The sequence below is a fragment of the Cavia porcellus genome, unplaced genomic scaffold, assembly GCF_034190915.1.
Source record: "Cavia porcellus strain 051 isolate PalLab524CR breed Dunkin Hartley unplaced genomic scaffold, mCavPor4.1 scaffold_17, whole genome shotgun sequence".
Taxonomy (NCBI): domain Eukaryota; kingdom Metazoa; phylum Chordata; class Mammalia; order Rodentia; family Caviidae; genus Cavia; species Cavia porcellus.
Window position 1 is genome coordinate 74,051,619 of NW_026947500.1, and position 15,196 is coordinate 74,066,814.

The window sequence follows — 15,196 nt, forward strand, 5'->3', positions numbered from 1 at the left end:
TGTCGCCCCGGTGTGGCCAGAGCCGCGTATGACGCCCTGGGTGGAGCCGAGTGTGGGGGGTGATGGTGGTTTCATTGTGGAAAATGGAAACTGACATCCCTTTGCCCCCTCACACGAGGGACCATGCGCCTCCCCACAAGGGCACAAGGGGATCCCTCCTCCCCTTTCCCCTCCTTGGATGACTCTCGCCCAGCAGCTCAGTGCTGGAGGTACACAACAGCTGCTCTACAAGTACTTGGTGTTTAGTTTTGTTCCATTTTTGTTCTGAGATGGGGTCTTGCTATATCGTTCACTCTAGCTTCGAACTCATGATGTAGCCCAGGCTGGCCTTAACTCACTGTGATCCTCCTGCCTCAGCCTCCTAAGCGCTAGGATTCAGATGTGCACCACCGTCCCCAGTTCAGTGTTTGTTGATTGAATGACTCACTGGCATGACAAAGAACCAGGGCTCTTGGTTTTCCCAAAGCAGGTCAGGCTTCTCCCTGGCTGGGCCTGGTGCCTCACACCACACCCCACTCTGTGACAAGTGGGCCACCAACTCTAAGGGCAGAAAGGACCCCAGCTTCCAGGTTTTTGGAATTCACACCTTTGTCTCCTGAGTGGTGGGGAACATTTTGCCCCCTCCTGCAGCTGAGGATGCACAGTGAGCCACTAGAAAGCCGTGTGTGGTGTGCAATCCTGTCTCCTCACCACTCTGGGAGGCTGAGGCAGGAGGGTCCCAGCTTCAAACCCAGCCTGGGCTACGTAGTGAGATCCTGTCTCAAAAATAATAAGGGGCTGGGGATGTAGCTTAGTGCAAAGGCCCTGGGTACCACACACACATCAAAACCATCACCGTGGTGAATAAGAATGCAGCGATATTGATTCATATGGGAACAGACACAAGCTGTTCATAAGAGGGGAAACTGAGGACTTGGGGGCCCATAGCCGCTCTATTATCTACTGAGTTGTATAAATTTAAAAAAAAAAATTTTTTTTGAGACAGAGTCTCCCTGTGTAGCCTGGGCTGGCCTCAACTCTCTGGGATCCTCCTGCCTCAGCCTCCCAGAATGCTTGTGTGCTGGGCATGGGCTTTCATACCTGGTTTTCTTAATACATTTTTAAAGTTAAAAATATTTGAAAGTAAAAACCAAAATGACAGATGGAACATGGGCCACAGCACCCACATTGTGGCTACGATTAACTGGATCTGGTTTTCTGTGCTGAGAGCAGTTTTTCCTCGACTCCCGCAGGCCTCACTGGGGCGTGGGTGGCCTGGGTTTTACCACAGGCTGGACTGCACCCACCGTCTCTGAAGTTCTCTTTTTCTTTGTAGGGCTGGGGATGGAACCCAGGGCCTCACACGAGCTAGGCAGGCACTCATCTCTGAGCGCCAACCTCCGCCTTTGAATTTTTAAATATTTATTTACCAGGAACTGAACTCACGACCTTGCGCTTTCCAGGCGGGGGCTGCACTGCCGCCGGCTGTCTCCCCAGCCCTGGTTTTATTCTTTGAGACAGGGCCTCTCTAAGTTGCTCAGGCTGGACTCTGGAACAGGCGATTCTCCTGCCTCAGCCTCCCAAGTAGCCGAGCTCACCTCGATCTCGAGGCCACCACGATCAGCTGGGGTTTTTTAGTTTTGCCCATCGTGGGTGCCCTGGGAGCGGCTGGGCGTGGACTGACATGTGGGGGGCCCTGCAAAGGCTCGAGGTGGGGCCAGCTTGGCCTGTTGGAGGCGCGCCAGGTACCCCGGGACTCCCCGGGGACACGTCTGGGAAGCCTAGTGCATTCACTTGGCCTACACAGCTACCTCGACCTCCGCAGCGAAGCCCTTCTGCGCTCAGGGCCGGGCCACAGCCCCCTGCCCAGCTATTTAAGAGCGTGAGGCAGGAGGATCCCGAATGCAAGCCCGGCCTGTGCAGAAAAATAAAAAATAAAAAGGGTGGGGTGGGGCCGGTAGGGGGCGCCCGCCCAGCACCCGTGAGGGGCTGCCAATGGAGGGCCTCAGGCCGGCTCTGGGAGCGCAGTTCTGTCTTTTTTTTCTGTTACTTGGGTCAGTTGCAGGGACCCGGGCGCTGGGCACTCTGGGGGGGCCCGAGCGGCCTCTCCACCTCTGCCCAGACGCTGCCCGGCGCTTATCCCAGGGCATCCTCGGGGGAGGCTCAGTCCCCTCAGTGGGACCCCCCTCCATTAAGGGGAACCCCTCAGTCCCTCAACCCGCATTTTAGCCCGGAACTGCCCTGGTCCAACCTTTGCACGGAGCTCTATCACCGGTCCTATTTAGTTATTGATTTATTCGGTACCAGGAATTGAACTCAGGACCTTTCACTGCTGAGTTATATCCCTGGCCCCACCCTTTTTATCTTTAAATTTTTAAAAAAATTTTTCTTGGGGGTTTTTAAGGCAGGGTCCTACTATGCAGCCCAGGCTGGCCTTGAGCTCACAGCGATCCTCCTGTCTCAGCCTCCTGAGTGCTGGGATGACAGGCATGCGCCACCATACCCTGCAAACGCGTCTTTCTGAACCCTTCGGACTCTGAAGCTGATCCGTTGTATTAGGCTCATAAAGCTTAGGACAGAAAAGTGTTTCCAGCATTTGGAATAAATGACCATGGTACCAGCATACAATGAGGTCCTCTCCACACTGGGGTGTCACTTGGCCAGGACAGGAGTGAGGCTGTGATCCTGGCCACAGCATGGAGGGCCCTCGAGGACACCGTGCTTAGTGAGAGATGCCAGACACAGAGGACACAGGGCGTGGGCTTCATGGACAGGAGTGCCCAGGACAGGGGACTCAGAGACAAAGTGGCCCTGGGGGTGCGGGGCTGGGAGGGGAGGCTGACTGCTGATGGGATTTGATGTTTGCAGAATGTGATAAAATAGGAAACCATCGCAGCACAGCAGGAGGCTGAGGCCAGGAGGATTGCAAATTGCAGCCCAGCATGGGCAAAACCTAGTAACTTAGTGAGGCCCTGTCCCCAAAATAAGTGCAGGGGCCTTAGCTTCCAACCCTGCGTACAGGAAAAAACCCTAAAAGCCCTGATGGGGGTGGGGAGCCACGGATTTCCTGTTGGCAGCCTCAGTCTCCTTAGCCTTTCTTGTCACCTGTGTGCCCCCCACTTCCCCACACTTGACCACACCCCAAAAGGCAGGGTCAGGTATATTTTCTGGATCCTTAACTCAGGTTATCCCCCCAAGTTTTGTTTCTTTGAGACAGTCTCACTATGGGGTTCAGGCTGGCCGTGAATTCCGGTGACCTTCCTGCCTCAGCCTCCCCAAGCATGGAGCCTGCTTAGGCTCCTCCAACTCTACCCCTAAAAGGGGCAGAAGGCAGATTCCAGAGCCAGGCTGTCTGTAACGGGGAAGGCAAGGAGCCCTGGCCAGGCTTCCATGGGAGCTGTCAGGGCCTGAAAGACCACGGGAAACGGGAATTCTGAGACGCGATGTGTGCAGCAGAGCGCTGATTTATTTTATTTGAGATTTTCACACTTAAGTAAGAGCTGCCCCATGCTGGTGCCATCAGAGAGGAGGGTTCACCTCTACCCAGCACTTCCGAGTAGTTCACAGCTGCACGCGGTGACACACACGCCTGATTCCAGGTCCTCAGGAGGCCAAGGCAGGAAGCTTGCAAGCTGGAACCCAGCCCGGGTTGATTTAACAAGACCCTGTCTCCAAAGTCAAAAGTCTTTTTTAGGAAGCGCGGGGGTGCTGGTCCACGGGGAGCACCTGCCCAGCATGCAGGAGAGCACCGAGACCAGCACCGCAAGGATCAAAAGCAAAACCCAGAAGCCAAAGGGAGGGTGTGGGGAGGAGCAGGCCCTCGGGGTGCTGCCCCGAGCTGGGGTCTGGGGCAACCCTGGGAGCAGGCCAGGAGGTGGACAGAGGCTGTGGGAGGGAGGGCAGAGGGCTCGAGCTGCGGGGAACAGAGTCCCCTCAGTTTCCTGGGTCTCCTCCAGCTCGGCCTCCTGAGGAGCCCCTGGCACACCCAGAGGGTCTCGGCGAGGACAGGAAACCAAAGCCTGGGCTGGGCCAGGTCCCTACCCTCAGGGCCGGAGTCCAGGCACTGCGGAAACCTCCTGATGGCAGCCTCTACTTCCAGCCGTGGGCTCCCCTCAGGGTCTGGGGGGACAGAGCAATCTGGAGGGTCCATAGGCCTGGGTTCCCACCAAGATGACTCCTTCAACCAGCTCCTCTGGACTCCTGCACCCCACCTTCTAATTTTTTCTTTTGAGACAGGGTCTCACTGAATTGCATAGGCTGGGGGCCAGGGATTTATTTAGCTCAGTAGCTTAAGCGCCTGCCTGGCAAGCCCAAGGTTGTGAGTTTAGTCCCTGGTATCCCCCACCAGCAAAACCTACATAGACTGGGCTTGAACTTGTGATCCTCCTGCCTCAGCCTCCAGCCAGGAAATCTTTTTATTTTTATTTATTTTTTTGAGACAGAGTCTTGCTGCATAGTCCAGACTGGCCCTGACCACACTGTGTAGCCCAGTCTAGACTTGAACTTGCAGTGATCCTCCCGCCTCAGCCTCCTGAGTGGTAGGATCACAGGTGCGTGCCACCGCACACCCGCACATGGGGGACTTTAGAGGGTCTCTGTCCTCCCTTCACTCTCCCCACTGGTCCACTCCATAGGGTCTGGTTCCAGCCTCTCTGCTCCTGGGCCTGAGTTCTCTTTGGGGGTGAAGGGACCTGAAGGGGAACAGGTTTTTGGGACAGAGCCAGGGCCTCCTGCAGAGGGGAGGCACCCACCCCCCAGCCCCCCACTGCCAGTGCGGGGTGCACTACTTACGGGGAAGCCGGCATTCAGCGAGCAGCAGCCGGCCCACCTTCCGGAGGAGGCCATCCAGAGACGGGGGGACTGCAAAGTTGGGGGGACTGTGGCAGGAATGGGGTGGCAGGCGCTCTGGGGTGAAGCCCTTCCGAAAGAGATATTTGGGGTCGGCCCCTGCTCTGTGGGACCAGCTCCCCATCATCTGCTCTGCTGGACAGAAGGGGACCCAGGCCGCAGGCAGGCTAGGGCAGCCCACCTGGGTGAAGAAGGCGTCCTGGAGCAGCTGGTCCAGGGTGGGCCGTTCGGCCGGGTTGGGCGCCAGCAGGCGGGCAATGAGCTGGCGCGCGCTGGGCGACAGGTGGGCGGGCTCCGGGTAGCGGGCGGCACGGATGTTCTGGTACAGCTCGGAGAGGGGCGTCTCCGGGAAAGGGGGGCTGCCGGTGAGCGCCGTGTACCTGGGCAGCCGCGGGTGGCGGCGAAGTGCAGTGGGCATGCCAGGTTTGCTCGCCTTTCCCGCCCCGCCCGCCCGCAGGGCTCCCAGCCGCCCTCCTGCTGGCCGCACCTGGCCGCAGCACCTGGCCGCAGCACCTGGCCGCCCATCTGTGCCGCCCACCTGCGTCCGCCCAGGTGTGGCTGAGACACATGCTGAATGTTTGGATTTTCAAAATGGGTCACAGTAAAGGCCCTGTGGCCGTGAATCCTCCTCCAAATTCTCTCCCCCACGTCTGGCACCCTTAGCCCGTCACTGGCCGCTTTCTGAAGCAGCTCTGGAGAGCTCTTTCCTGAGTGTCTTCAGTTTTGTTGTCCTGGCTGCCTCTGTGTCCGAATGGATAAAAAACGTTTTCCCTTCCTGGTTATTTGGGCTTTGAGAGATGACCACAAGTCTCATGGCGCAGAATCCTGTGAGTAAGGGGATGGAGGCGGGGTCCTGTTTTTAGGAGCTGCCTTTCCACTGGATGGCGCTCCGCAGCGGAGTTCACCAGTTTTTGATCACACCTCTTATAAAGCAATAAGTCACAGATCCAGAGTCCCTATGGTGCAAGCGATCATTATGTATATTTAAGATGTACCAATAAGCTTACTTAATAATAATTTGTATTTTATTTTTATTTTTTGGTGTCAAGAATCAAAGGTGAGAATTTTTTTAAAAGATACTCAGTTGCCAGGGATGTAGCTCAGTGGTATAATCACCTGCCCGGCAAGTGCAAGATCGTGAGTTCAATTCCTGGTAGCAAAATAAATAAGTAAAAATTTAAAAAATAGGCCGGTGTGGTGGCGCATGCCTGTAATTCCAACACTTCGAGGCTGAGGCAGGAGGATCACTGAGAGTTTGAGACCAGCCGGGGCTACACAGTGAGCTCAAGGTCAGCCTGAACCGCATAGTGAGACCCTGTCTCAAAAAGACCAAAATAATAATAATAAATAAATTAAATAAAATAAAAAATATAAAAAATAATAAGACAAAAACAATTTAACAGACCCTCAGGAAAGAGGACTCCAGAGCTGCTGCAGAAAGCTGCCAGGGCCAGGGCTTATACACGCTGGAAGTGAGGATTTAATGGGAGTTCATAACCAGCTGTCTTTTCCTGTGACGCCTTTTAAACATTTAAATATGAACTGCACATTCCGGTCCCCACATGTCCTGCTCATCCCTGCCCATAACAGCTGTGTGTCTCCAGCTGCCGGCGCCTCCACACACCCGCCCCATCCGGGCTTCCCTGTGGGGGCTCCTGCCCCTACTGCCCCTGCCCTGAGTGCCAGGACTCCACTCACAGGGCACAGCCCAGGGCCCAGATGTCAGACTGGCACGTGTGCCCGTGCCGGGACACCACCTCCGGGGCCAGGAAGTTTGGGGTTCCGCAGAGTACCCTGGGAGGGAAAGAGTGAAGGTGTGGGAAAGCGCGGCCTTCGTCCCAAACCTGGCCCCCCCAGAGGGACCCCCAGAGCTCCACTCACCTGTGGCAGCGGCCCCCTGGCCCTACCCTGGCGGCCAGGCCCAGGTCTCCGATCTTCACCTCCATGTTGCTGTTTAGGAAGAAGTTACCTGTGGATGGGGGGGGCAGAGGGTGAGGAGGGTGGGACAGGCCTCCAGCTCCCTCGGGACCCCTCCCCTCCCCTCCCCCCCCCCGCCCCTGTCCTCCCCTCCCCCTCCAACTCACTGAGCTTCAGGTCCCGGTGCACAATGCGCTGCTGGTGCAGGTAGCGCAGGCCGCTGACCACGCCCCGCAGGTAATAGCGCACCTCGGGCTCCGTCAAGGTCTGCCTGGCTTTGAGCACGTGGGCCAGCGACTGCAGGTGGCACAGAGGAGAACCAGACCCCACAGGGACGGGCGAGAGCAGAGCCAGCCCAGGGGACCCAAGGGACCCACCCAAGGAGACAAGGTAAGAGCCAGTTGGCAGAAGTGGCACGGCTGGCTGTGGGTGGGGACCGGCGGGCTCGGGTGGGAATAGATACATTTCAGTGCAAAAAGCAAGTTCAAGGGGTCTCAGCTGGAGCAGCACAGTCCCACTGGGAAGCAGCAGGAGGGTCTCAGGTTAGCTGGGGAAGTTCAGGGAAGCCAGGTGCGGTGCCACACTGTGTCACCCCAGCACTCTGGGAAGCTGAGACAGGAGGATTGTAGGTCTGAGCCTAGCCTAGGCAACTTAGCAATTTAGTAATTTAGCAACACTGTCTCAGAATAAAAACTGCAGAGGACCTGAGGATGTAGCTCAGTGCAGAGGCCAGGGGTTCAACCCCCAGAACCACAAAAAAAAGAAAAAAAAAACGTTCAGAGGAGCCTGGTGGCCGCAGGTGACATGCTCTGACGCTGGGCAAGGGAGATGGGACTGGACCTGTGCCCCCATGCGCACCTGGCGGCCGCAGTACTCCAGCACCATGTACACGTGGTCGCGGTCGGCGAAGTGACCGTGGAGGGCCACGATGTTGCGGTGGCGGAGGCCGCTGTGCAGGGCGATCTCACGCTCCACCTGTGGGCACCGGCCACGCGTGGGGACACCAGGGAACCCGCAGGTGCAGACCCCCTTCTCCCCCAAGCTGCTCCCATGCACCGCACCCACCGCAGGGTGGGGACCAGGGCCTGGCCCTACCTTCCCCGAGGGGCGCAAACGCCCCACTCCGCCCCCGCCGCGCGGCACCACCTTGAGCGCAAACACGACGCTGGTGGACAGGTCGGTGAGCTTGTAGCAGCGGCTGAAGGCGCCCTGTGGAGACGATGGGAACACGCGGGTGTGCAGACGCGGGGCCTCGGGTGTGCAAGCCAGGGTGTGCACAGGGCCTGCCTCTTCACACCCATGTGGATGCACAAGCATGCACGGCTCACACTGGGAGACATACACCACACACACGACCTGACCGACAGACCACGGCACCGGGACACACGGCCTGTGGACCTCACAGCACTGGGCCGGGACACACACTGCCAGCCAGGGACTCGGCACACAGCCGCGCACACACGGGACACATCTGGACACAAATCATAAAAATACACACAACACCCAGGCACCAACAATGGACACACGGCCCAAGACAACACTCAGAAATGTGACCCGTAGACTCTCAGATACACAGCACAGGGCAGCACTGACCAGGACACACCCAACTCACTCCACGGGTGCCCGGTTACACAGCCCACGGTGGGAGCTCGAAAACCTCCCAGGGACACGGGACAGGCAGGGAGACCTCGCCAGGCCCAGAGGCAGGAGCATAGGGATCGGTGCAGGAGCTGGACACAGAATACCACGGGACACAGGGGGATCTGGACACAGGACACACCCCGGGCCATGTGTGTTCCAGACAAACGACCAGCACAGGACACAGAGCTGAAGTGGACACACGCGTGACAGGCACACACAGCGGGAGGGACCCACGAAAAAACGCGGGGCGCGTGTCACGCGCGCACACACACACACACACGCAGAGATCGCGCCCCACACATGGCTTCCCGCCACCCACCCGCGGACGCCCAGCCATGCAAACGCTGCGCTGGACTCCAAACTCTCAGGAACGCGCGACGTGCGCAGGGACGAAGCCAAGCGCACTGGCGCGCCACACTCGGCGCGGGTCACTGCGCGCACCCCCGGCCCCACCGCGCTCCGCCCCGGCCGGGACCCCTTGGGCCCTCCCGGCCCCTCTCGGGGGACTCCATCGGGGTGGGAGGACCCCACCTGGCCGATGAGCTTCCCGCGCCGGTAGACGCGCCCCGAGCCGGGGTCGCGCAGGAAGGCGGCCACCAGCTGGCGACTCCGGCTCTGGCGCCTGGCCGCGGGCTCCATCTGCGCTGCGCTCTGGGTCCCGCGCAGCAGCCGGGGTGCTTCTTATTGGTGTGGGGGGCGGAGGGAGGCGGAGAGAGGCGGAGCCCGGGCGCTCCAGGGACAGGAACGCGGGGAACAAGAATCTGGCGCGCAGGACGCCCTGGCCACAAGGTCTGGCAGTCGCAGACTGATAGTCCGGCGCCAGGGCACGCACACAAGGCCCGCGAGGTCGTTAAGTGCTGCACTCGGGGAGCTCACCGCGCCCATTCCACGGAGCAGGAAACTGAGGCTGGCGTCCTTGATTGGTTCTCTCCGAAGACCTCCCAGGGGACAGGGATACGTGTGGGGCACTCGTGGGGCTCTTCCCAGAGTAGGCCTAGGGATCAGAAAGTAACCGTGGATCCTCTCTGCCCCTGAGCCCTTAGCTTTCCTTGATTCCTTGGGGCCCTGAGGCGCCGTGGCAGGATGCAGCTGGAGAGAAGCCCAGAACTGCTCTGCTGTGGCCGGCAGAGCATGGAATGAGGGCTCACGCGGAAAACACCCAAGCAGGTCTGGGGTTGCGGGGACCCCAGGGGTCGGCGCGATGAAGAGTGCGGAGTCGGCAGTGATGGCACACACGTCACCCCATACCCTGGGAGGCCGAGGCAGGAGGATGGCAGTTTCTAGTCTCACCTGAACAACTTAGCAAGACTTCTCTCAGAGCTAAAATCACACCTTAAGAGGGGCTAGGGATGCAGCTCAGTGCCAAGGCCCTGGGTTCAGGCCCTAGCACTGCCAGAGGAACACAAAAGGGGACAGAAGAATGCACTGTGCGGGTGTAACCTGTGCCCCCGGGGGGGGGCAGGGTGATGTCCTTGCCTGAGTGACAGAGCGCTGGACCCCTTCCCCACCCCGTCCCATCCCCATTACAGGTGAGGCCCAGGGACCCCTGGATGGGACCCGGGCGGCCACTTCTGGACAGCTCAGGTTTAATCCCCGACTGTTACATAACACCGTGCGTGGGGAGGGGCTAGCAGGGCTCCTGTGGCAGGAATCAGGCCTTGGAATTTTCCAGAGACAGATTTCAGGGCCCAGCACCTGTGGCTCCAGGAGACACTGTTGTTGGGGTCACGCATCCACTTGGTGTGTCAGAGCAGGGCATTGGGGGTGTCAGGGATCCCCAGGCACAGTGCATTTGATGGAGCAAGATTGAGGTTCCTCCTCCTAGCTCAGTATGATGGCACAGGTCTATAGTCCTAACCCCAGCACTTAGGAGGCTGAGGCAGGAGGATCACCACAAGTTTGAGGCCGGCCCTGGCTACATAGAGAGTTCAAGGCTACCCTGAATTACACAGCAAGACCCTGTTTCAAGATTAAAAAACTAAAAGGGGAGGCATGAATTGGATCCCTGGTTCCAAAAAAGAAAGAAAATCAGTTTCACCTGTGCACTGCCCTCCCCTGTGGTGGCTGAGGTACTTATTAAGCGCCTACTGCATGCAGGCTCCTTTCAATCATTTGTGAAATGCCACGGTTTACACAAGGTATCTCAAGGAGATGGTGAAGATTCAGCCAAGTTGGGGCTCAGGGAAGTTGTGGGGGGCACCACCAGGTAGTCAGGCCCTTTCCAGACAGCAGCTGGCCCCTGAGTTTGCGTTATTCTTAGCCCCAAGTGACAAAGAGAAAGAACCAGGCTCAGAGGCCCTGTGAGCTCCTGGTCACCAGGCAGGACTGTCCGTGGCCAAACCCTGCTTGGGCCCTGGGTGAGGTGGCCTCGGATTCCTGTCCCTGCCATATGGTCCCCCTAGCTCCCTCCCAGGCAGCCCCAGGGAGTGTTGCCGGGCCTGGCCCTGGAGCTGGGCAGGTGGCCGAGAAGCATGGGGGTGATGGGACAGAAACCAGCAATCCTGGCTGGCAGTCCTGCAGCCGACTGTCAGCTGACACTGCACACAACCGGCTCCCCTGTCCCCTGGCCGCCCGCTGGGCTTCTCTGGCCCAGCCTCTGCCTCGCAGCGGGCCTCTGGGTGGCAGCCCCACCCCTGTGATCGGGGACCCTGGTCTCTTTGGCCAGCTGCCCATGGTCCTGTGCTCGCTGCCCGCTGCAGCCCGGCCAGGCCTTCAGGGTGCAGCTGGGGGTGGGTCCCCCAGGGAACCTTACTGAAGGCCTCCCGCAGGTCTCAGGAGCCGGGGGTGTCTGCTGCGGGCCCAGGGTACAGTACAGGTCCCAGGACGGCTCACAGGCAGGGGCCGCGGGGCAGGCTCGGGATGCAAATCTCTTCTCCCTTCAAGGAAAGAAGAAAATGGAACTGGAGGGCTGGACATGGGGTCCGGGAGAAGGTGTCCCGCAGACGGGCTCCCCAATGACCCCGGAAATGAAGCTCAGGCTGCCTGCACCTCCAAAAGAAAGAGGGGGTCACAGTGGGCACCACAGAGGGGAAACAGGCTGTTCAATTCTCTTCCTTTCTCTCTTTGCATTTTTATTTTTTTATTTTGAGCCAGGGTCTTGCTTAGACACTGAGTTGCCCAGGTTGCCCAGGCTCAGACTTACAATCCTCCTGCCTCAGCTTGCCCAGTAACTGGGGTAACAGGTGTGCACCGCCACCCCCAGATCATTTTCGTTTCTTGAAATCCATACTTGAGAATGAAGTAGACTTTATAACCAGTGAGCAACAGAGACCTTTACGTTATTGGCTGCTTTACGGCAGCCAAAAGTATAAACCCTGAGCAGGAAGAGCCCTGTGAGTTCGAGGCCAGCCTGGGCTACAAAGTGAGCTCAAGGGGCTGGGGATTTAGCTCAGCGGCATAAGCACCTGCCTTGCAAGCAGGCGGTCCTGAGTTCAATCCCCAGTACCGATAAAAAATAAAAATTAAAAAAAAAAAAGTTTAAAAAAAAAACAAAGTGAGCTCAAGGCCAGCCTGAACTGCAGAGCGAGACCCTGCCTCAAAAAGATGGACAGAGGGACACAGCAAGGTCATCCCCCGCCAGGACATCACTGAGTCAGGAGGCTGTGATCCTCCTCACTGCATGGAAGGACCTGGAGGACTCTGTGCTCAGTGGGAGACGCCAGACACAGAGGACACGGCTTGGGCTCCACACACAGGAAACGCCCAGGACGGGCGGCTCTGGAGACAGGAAGTGGAATTGGGTGCCGGGCTGGGAGGGGACGGGTGACTGCTGAGGGGCCTGATGGGGATGCTCTGGAAGTGGCCGGTGGTGATGGCTGCACAGCCATGTGAATCCTTTCCCTCTCTGCATCACCATGGAGCTCAGCTGGCCCCCCACTAGCAGCAATCCTCCTGCCTCAGCCTCCTGGGTGCTGAGATTACAGATATGCACCACCACGCGTGATCACTAAGACCCCAGTCTTACAGAAGGAGAAACTGAGGCAGATGGATGTGCTGGGTCCAGGGGTGCTGTTTGTAAAGGGTCAGGCTGGGCCTGAGGTGGGAGACTGTCTGACCCTACCTGTTCCCACTACTGCCCTGGGCCTGTGTGAGCCCAGGTTCCCCGGAACCTCCCTTCTCTCGCTGACCTGAGATGACTCCCCAGACTCAGCAGATTTCTGGGAAGCAGTGCCTGGAAGCTTGGCTCAAAATACCTGCGGCAGGTGGAGGCGGCTGCTGAGCCAGCGGGTACCGGGTCCCCCGAGGCCCGGAGGCTCACGGGGCCAGCATGGGGTCCCAGCACCTGCCTCCTCTCACAAGGCACCAGGACGGTGGCGTCAGCGACAGCTCCCCGGTCGGCACTGGTCTCCTGGCCTTTAGCAAGCACTCGTGATGCCCCAGGGCCAGGACTCGTGAGCCTCAACTGCCACCACTGTCCCCACGGAACAGCACCCCAGGAGCTGAGGAGCCCCAGCCCAGGGGCAGAGGGAACCCACCCTGGGACTGGCGGCCAGGTCCTCTGAGCTCCGGGGCCGAAGCTGCCCCTGCAGCTCAGCTTCTCAGCACCCTGGGTGCCAGCCCCTGTGAAAGTTTCGTCTTCTCCCATCCTCCCCATCTTGCGGCCAAGTCATCCAGTCCTCCTGAAAGCCCTCCTGTTCCCTAGCTGGCATGGTGACACACCTGTCAGAGCTCAGTCCTCCAGGAGGCCAAGGCAGGAGGCTTGCAAGTTGAAACTCAGGCCGGGGAATTTAACAATTGAACCACACAACTATCTCAGAATTTTTAAAGTAAGGCAGTGCAAAGGCCCTGGGTTCAATTTCCCGGGGGGAGGGGGGGAGCGGTGTCCTTCCGGTTCCCTTTCTGATACTGGGACTCCCCTTCTTCACTTCCTCTGGCCAACCTCATCCAGGCAGCTCACTAATTTAGCACCCACTGCAGGGATGTGGGTGCTGAGAGTGGGTTTGGAGAACAGGGTAGGGACTGGTGACCATCCGGCTCCTTGAAGCCCAACCCATCCTGAGATAACCATGCAGGCTGACCATGCTGTCACATCCCCCTGGGGGGGGACAGAGTGTGGCCCTCATGGCCTCCAGCCCACTCTTTCCTTTCCCACCCTGACTGCTGCAGCCTACTCCAAGCTGCTTCTACCTCAGGGTCTTTGCATGTGCTATCCTTCTTCTCAGAGTCCTCCTCGCCCCTGAGTACTTGCCTGCTGCTCCTGGTCACTTATTTTTATTATTATTTTTTTTTTAATTTTTGATCGGTACCAGGGATTGAACTCACGACCGCCTGCTTGCAAGACAGGTGCTTATGCCACTGAGCTAAATCCCCAGCTCCTCCTGGTCACTTATGAGGAATCAAGCAGACAGGAATCACTTTATTCCAGAGGCCACCCACGATGCCCTAGCTCTGTCTGACCTGTGTCTGTTTATGTCACAGTCCCATAAAATTTTGATTTTTTTCAAAATGATGTGCTGGTTTTTTGTCCTACTAGACTAGGAGGAGCTCTCTCTACTCTCTGTCACTATTGTGTCCCCAGCAGTCAAGCCTGAGCTGCCCAAGTCCCTGCTGACACAGCAGGCACCCTCACGGCCCGGTACCACCTTGACGACGTGGCCCCTGCAGGCACAGCTCCAGTGGGAGGATTCCTCTCCTGTGTCCTCTTTCCCCTTGGACCAGCACTGATCTCAGGTCAGGGACATTGACCAATTGTAGCAGCATCCGGGGGCTGCGTGGGCACCGGAACAATGCATCTTTCATTTGTGTGAGTCCTTTTAGTAATTACGACAGAAGGGACTCAGTGTAGTAGGGATCCTGAGTCAGGAAAGGACATCGGGTTTAAAAAACTGAAAAACCGTTGAAACCCAAACAAAACGTGGACTGAATAGTAACAAACAGCAACAATAACGACTACGGGTACTATTATCGCAGTGCTGGAGATGGAACCCAGGACCTTTGCAGTGACCTACACACCCAGCCCTTTTCAAAGGTTGCTAAGCAGAAAAAAAAAGAAAAGAAAAAAAAAGAAAAGAAAGAAAGAAGCCAAGGATTTTTTTTTAAGACAGGCTTTCATTGGGCCACCTGGGTCACGTGTTTATCTCCCAGCCTCCGACTGTGGCTGGGAGAGAGTTTTTGATTGGCTCCCCGGGGATCATTTGTTACACTGGAAAGGGCAGGCCACGCCCACTGACCACCCGGGACCTGACAGACCCTTAGGATTCAGCCTGGGGGGGCGGGTTTGTGGGGCAGCATTGGAGGCCTGAGGCAGACGGAGCGGGAGGAGCCGTCTCCGTGGCGAATTCTGGGTTTCCACGGGGTGGCCCTGGAGGTGGTGGATCCTCATTCCCGGGCTGCCCATGCTGTAAAATGGGGACCTAGTGGCCAAACCCAAAGGATTATGGGAGACAGTGGAGAGTTGCCGGCACAGATGCCACTGAGGGACCCCAGAGCTTTAAAAAATGTAACTAATTAACTAATTAATTTTCTGTGGTACCAAGGATGGAACCCGGGGCCTTCCCGCTGAGCTGCGTCTGCTCTCCTCCAGCCCTTCTGATTCATTTCTCTTCGTTTTCACACCAGGTCTCTGAGTGGCCTAAATGGCTATCAAACTTGCAACCCTCCTGCCTCAGCCTCCCTCACTGCTGAGCTTAGGGGTGTGTGTCACCGCGCCCGACTAAATTTAATTTACTGTTAAGCATGGCTTTACTGGGGCTCAGTGAGGAGCGCTTGCCTAAAAGGCACCAGGCCTGGGTTCATCCCCCACACAGCAAAAACTAAAAGCACAAACAGAAACACAAAGGAACATTAGTTTAAAAAATTTATGTGAAGGGAC

General features: G+C 57.7%; 1 protein-coding gene across 1 annotated transcript; it reads right to left on the reverse strand.

Moving 5' to 3' along the window:
• Window positions 1-3,410: 3,410 nt before the first annotated feature.
• Plk5 (polo like kinase 5 (inactive)) lies at window positions 3,411-9,433 on the reverse strand. The gene is made up of 10 exons (XM_013146851.3): window positions 8,917-9,433; window positions 7,840-7,953; window positions 7,603-7,719; window positions 6,912-7,041; window positions 6,709-6,796; window positions 6,526-6,621; window positions 5,009-5,207; window positions 4,771-4,897; window positions 4,021-4,098; window positions 3,411-3,644 (listed from the first exon to the last, which is right to left on the reverse strand). Exons 1-10 carry the CDS (start codon window positions 9,022-9,024, stop codon window positions 3,634-3,636), a joined length of 1,068 nt encoding a protein of 355 aa, XP_013002305.1. The 5' UTR covers window positions 9,025-9,433; the 3' UTR covers window positions 3,411-3,633.
• Between the last annotated feature and the right edge of the window lie 5,763 nt (window positions 9,434-15,196).